Raw genomic sequence first — 4,752 nt, 5'->3', positions numbered from 1 at the left:
TTGGTGTGAATGATTTATCCTCACATTCATTAGATAAAAATGGTCGAGTGAAAGTGAATTTTTCTCTTGTTTGTAATTTATCTTTCATTATGTTTGCATCATTATTGGAATTATTTTCCCCTTTTATTTCATGTGATCTTTGTGTAGAATCGAATTTCCACATAAATATACTACTTGCTTTTATTTCCTTTGTAATAGTAGTTTTACATATATCAGATTTCGTGTTAGTTTTCATAAAATGAAGATTTTGACACCAGTAACCTTTGTCAATACTTATACAATATCGTCCACCTAAAGTTATGTAGAAATTGTCAATCGGATAAATATGACCAATGAATTTTCGATAAATTATACTTCGAGCTTCAATTGACTCATGATTTCAACTATGATAAACTGACTTATTAAACGAACCAACAACCATGAAATTTTGTTTTGCTTACTCTGAGTAGTATTTGAGTGCATTTTCCTTGTTTAGAACTTTTACACCCGAACCAGTACTTACATTAACATTATTAAACGAACCAACAACCATGAAATTTTGTTTTGCTTACTCTGAGCAGTATTTGCGTGCATTTTCCTTGTTTAGAACTTTTACACCCGAACTAGTACTTACATTAACATCTAAGTGATTTTTACATTTTGCATTGGTTTTGCTAGCTGAATCACAATTTTTTGATTTCGCAAGGTTTTTAGGCAGAATATTTAACTTTAAGAAACCATTTTTGCAAAACTAATAAACAAGCTGAGTGCATTACTAGTTAACACAGGATATTGGATGACCGCGATTGTGATTTTGAAAACTAGAGTACCATCCCGGACCCGAATTCCGCCCAATTTTGTTTGGAGGACCGAGTATTATTATTTGTCCTTAAAACAATGATTTTTAGTTGAGTGGAGGGATGAAAACTCTTGTTACATAGATCCAGGGAGTAAAATAACGAACGAGAATAAATCAAGCACCTGGACATTAAAATAAAATTATTTGCACAACGGCAGATCTTTTAGGTTTCGTTACTATCTGACTGACTTGTTGCACATGCAAACAACCTTGTGAACAAGTCATACACAATATCAATCAACTGAGTTATCACAACAGAACAATTAATTAAGGCAGTGCTAGATAAATTTAACAGAGAACACAAGCATGGTAAGCAACGAGGAAATTCTCATCAACATCGATAAATTACATGGTATATAACGACACGACTTACATGAGCCATATCACATGCAATGATACGTTCGTTTAAGGAGACAAGATCAAAAGAATACACTTCGTAATTACTAGGCAATAGATGACTCAATCTTCCATCACCACACCCGAGATCAGCCACTGTATAATTTGTCATTAAATTTGAACATTCTTCGACAATTTTACTCTTGACCCAGATGAGAGGATCTTGAGGCCACTGGGAAAGTTGGCGTTGGTAACCTTCATGGTATATTTCGAATGATTTAGGATCCTCCTTAAAAATGGTAGCTGCCTCTTCACTTGTGCAAGTATACAACTTTTCATTCAAAAATCGAAACCTCTTACTTACGGAGTATAAATGCAAGAAACTTACATTGAAGAGTTTATCAAACAATCAAAAGTGTTCTTCTTTGGATTTTTGAAATGTTTAGAAACTTTAACAATCTTTCCAGGATGGCGTCTGGGCTTCTTTTTGGTTTTCGAGAGTGTTTTTCTGAGCTTCGATAAGTTGAACTTCATCATATGAATGACGAAGTAACGCCTCAATCTAATTTACCTCCAAAACGTATCAGTCCTCAATAATAAGGAGAGTAGGTTGGTGAACCTGTGTTAATCCTCACAGATTGACTTCCAGTGAATGTCAAGCTTCTCCTTGAAAATGTTCACTGATGAGGCTGATACCACTTGTTCTAGTAAGGCGTTCTAGTCATTGATCACTCGGTGAGAACTACCGAGTGATTATCAGATCGTGGTTCGCAAGCCTCCTTGCCATTATAAACCCTGAAATTCTTTCTTTTTGTGTCGTTGCCTAGCTCTGAAATAAACGAGATGAACTAACAGATTATTGTACATTGGGAAATCTTCGAAACGTAAGTTGTGGGTGTACAAAAAGAGATTTCCAGCAGTTTTTAAGATATAATCAAAATCTCTTTAGCTGTCACACTTCCGTGATAGACGAAAATGCACAGTGTTTCAATTTAGTTTTGATAGCAAGTCGGTATCCCACTCCTTTAACAGACTGCCTCATGCCGGTTTTATTAAATAGCCCTTCCACAGAACAATACTTCTGGGTTGCCAACTTGGAGTATTTTTTACGCGTGAAGTAGCCGCTTTTAAATTGCTGGTTAATCTCAAACCCGGTAGGTTATCGGGTCCTGATGGTTTACATTCATGACTGACGATATCCATTGCGGACACTATTTCAGAACCACTGATGATGCAATTTAACATGTTTATGTCCTAAACTTAACTGCGTAGGGATTTTAAGGACGTTGTGGTTAGCCGTATATTTAGGTGTGGAATGACACAGACCATGCCTTACTACTGACCCGTTAGTCTAACCAGAATTGTAGTTAAATTACTTGAAAAAAGAAATCAAGCTACATCACTAAGTCATGCAGAATGATGCAACCTATTAACTCCTGAACAACATTGGTATCCAAATAAGCATTCAAGCTTAACCAATTTTATAAGTGACAGAGAGATTCAGACAGCAACCAGAGGTAAAGATTTGCCTGACAGTGTGATATCCATAGGTTTAAGGGAAACATTTGATAAAGTTTTCGGCCTAGGTCGTGTGCACAAGTTGTCGAGCATTGGAATAACAGGTGCCGCACAAAAATGGACAAGACACTTGACCTATGGACAAAGACAGAAGATAACGGTATGTGAGACACTACATGAACGGATGCCAGCTATAAGCAGAGTGCTCAAGGTCACCATATTAGGTCTCCTGCTCTGTTTTTCTGTAAATCAAAAAATTGCCAGAACTGCCTAAGTTGTCATCAGTGTTGTCTGGAAATGGTTTCAAGATCTGGAAAACAATGATTAGTGCGGTTAATCATCTTCGCTTCCATGCGTGCAGGAACATGAAGACTTAGAAGTAACAGAAAGCCATGAGTAGTGTTTGTACCCCATGATCTGAAGTCTTATGCTAACTGCGACGAAAATGCCTTTCAAGCAAACCTTAAGCTGATAACATTGAAAGGTATTTTTGGTCAGTTCAACGGGAAAATTTCCACTTAGTCTGTAGTGCCGTGCTTCAATAATAGTTCACTTCGATAACCGTTACTATACCAATCTTAATGGTGTATAATATCAGAAGGCAAAAGAAAGCGGCAACTACATTTTTATTGATGAATGATGCAAGCCAAAAGGTGTGGGCACATTAGCAAGTGTAAGCGAGCGAAGCAAAGATGATGCATAGTGGAGATGGCTGGGAAGTCAACTCGCTGTGAGCAAGCATTACTCAATATTTATAATCAGGCAAAAATGAATGACAGACATATGATGAATAGGATACGAAGGGTACACATATACGCTCATATAAAAAGTACTCAAGGTCAATAAGCGAATAATTAACAAGATCAAAATATGACTCATAATGAGTAGGTGAATTAGCTTGGCCAGAAGCTAGAATAAAGTATTTGGGCTTAACATAACAACCGATACTACAAGTCTTCCTCAGCTCTACCCTACCCCATTTTTAGTTTGAAAATTTAGTGTTTCTTCCTTCGCTTTAAAAAGATAGGAATACACTACAACGTATCGATCGGTGAGCCACGAAATCAGTTATGGGACTCAAACCGAACATTATGTAGAGCGCCTGTGATCACTGAACCTTTAGCTACAAGAGTATAGACGTCTCGGACGTGACTTTTAGACACCTATTTAAGCTCAGTTCAAACACAAACCTTGAGGGAAACACACTGAAATTGGGGACGCACACCAGTGGAACGGACTGTATACATAAGAGTAGCCATAAGAGTAGTCAAATTTTAGAATTCACTGACGGCTGAGGTAGTCTAATTGAATTGCGCCCACCAAGTAAAATCAAAAGTCAGAAGCGAGGAGGTTTGAAGATATAGATAGATAGATTATCAATATATCGAGGAGTGATTGATCTTGGAGATACGACGGATATTCTAGTTTTACAACTAGCAACCAGTAGTATCTTCTATATTCGATCGTTCCCGGCCAAAGGAAATCAGATGTCAGACGAGAAAAGGTAGGAAAGATATATTTGATACGTTACCAATATATCGAGAGGCGTTCGTTATTAGCTGACTATAGAAACGTAGGAGCTGTGTCCCACGCCAAGTTGCAACGTGATCTGGTACGGATGCATCACCGAAAGCCTTCAGTTAAACAAGTCCACTTAAACAACGTGGTCAGCATCCAATGTTGAACACTTAGAAAGCTATTGATTTTGGGGAATTATTTACAGCTACAATCTAAACTGGCTAGTGATCGCAGGAGTAGTTTAGCACGCTGTTCCGACTCGTGATCTGGAGTGGATGCATAACCGAGCGCCTTCAGGTAGGTGAGTCCATTGAAGCCAATGTGGTCAGCATCTAATGCCGAACACTTGCAGAGCTATTGATTTGGGGGATATATTTACCACCACGACTGGAATGCCTTACATGAACAAATGTCATCAGCCCCATCAATGAATAACTTCCACGTAGAGCTGAACATTTACTGGAAAACAGGCTGCAAGGATCAAAACAGTTCCACTGACTTACTATTCTTGTTACTGACGACCGAAACTTGAACGCGGATGG

The 4,752-nt window shown here is 38.0% G+C and overlaps 1 protein-coding gene across 1 annotated transcript in view; it reads right to left on the bottom strand.

Annotated features, from left to right (window-relative positions):
- Smp_079750 (putative methyltransferase) overlaps window positions 1-1,733 on the bottom strand; it is a 6,188-nt gene extending 4,455 nt beyond the window's left edge. Inside the window, exons 1-2 of the mRNA XM_018799448.1 lie at window positions 1,563-1,733; window positions 1,212-1,527 (exon numbers count right to left, since the gene is read on the bottom strand). Coding sequence (XP_018651236.1) covers window positions 1,212-1,527; window positions 1,563-1,711 — 465 coding nt within the window. The 5' untranslated portion in view covers window positions 1,712-1,733. The remainder of the gene's footprint in view (window positions 1-1,211; window positions 1,528-1,562) is intronic.
- Between the last annotated feature and the right edge of the window lie 3,019 nt (window positions 1,734-4,752).

This window comes from Schistosoma mansoni, chromosome 3, assembly GCF_000237925.1.
Source record: "Schistosoma mansoni strain Puerto Rico chromosome 3, complete genome".
NCBI classification, from domain to species: domain Eukaryota; kingdom Metazoa; phylum Platyhelminthes; class Trematoda; order Strigeidida; family Schistosomatidae; genus Schistosoma; species Schistosoma mansoni.
Note: the sequence above shows the minus strand (reverse complement) of the source record. Positions and strands in the feature narration are given on the sequence as shown.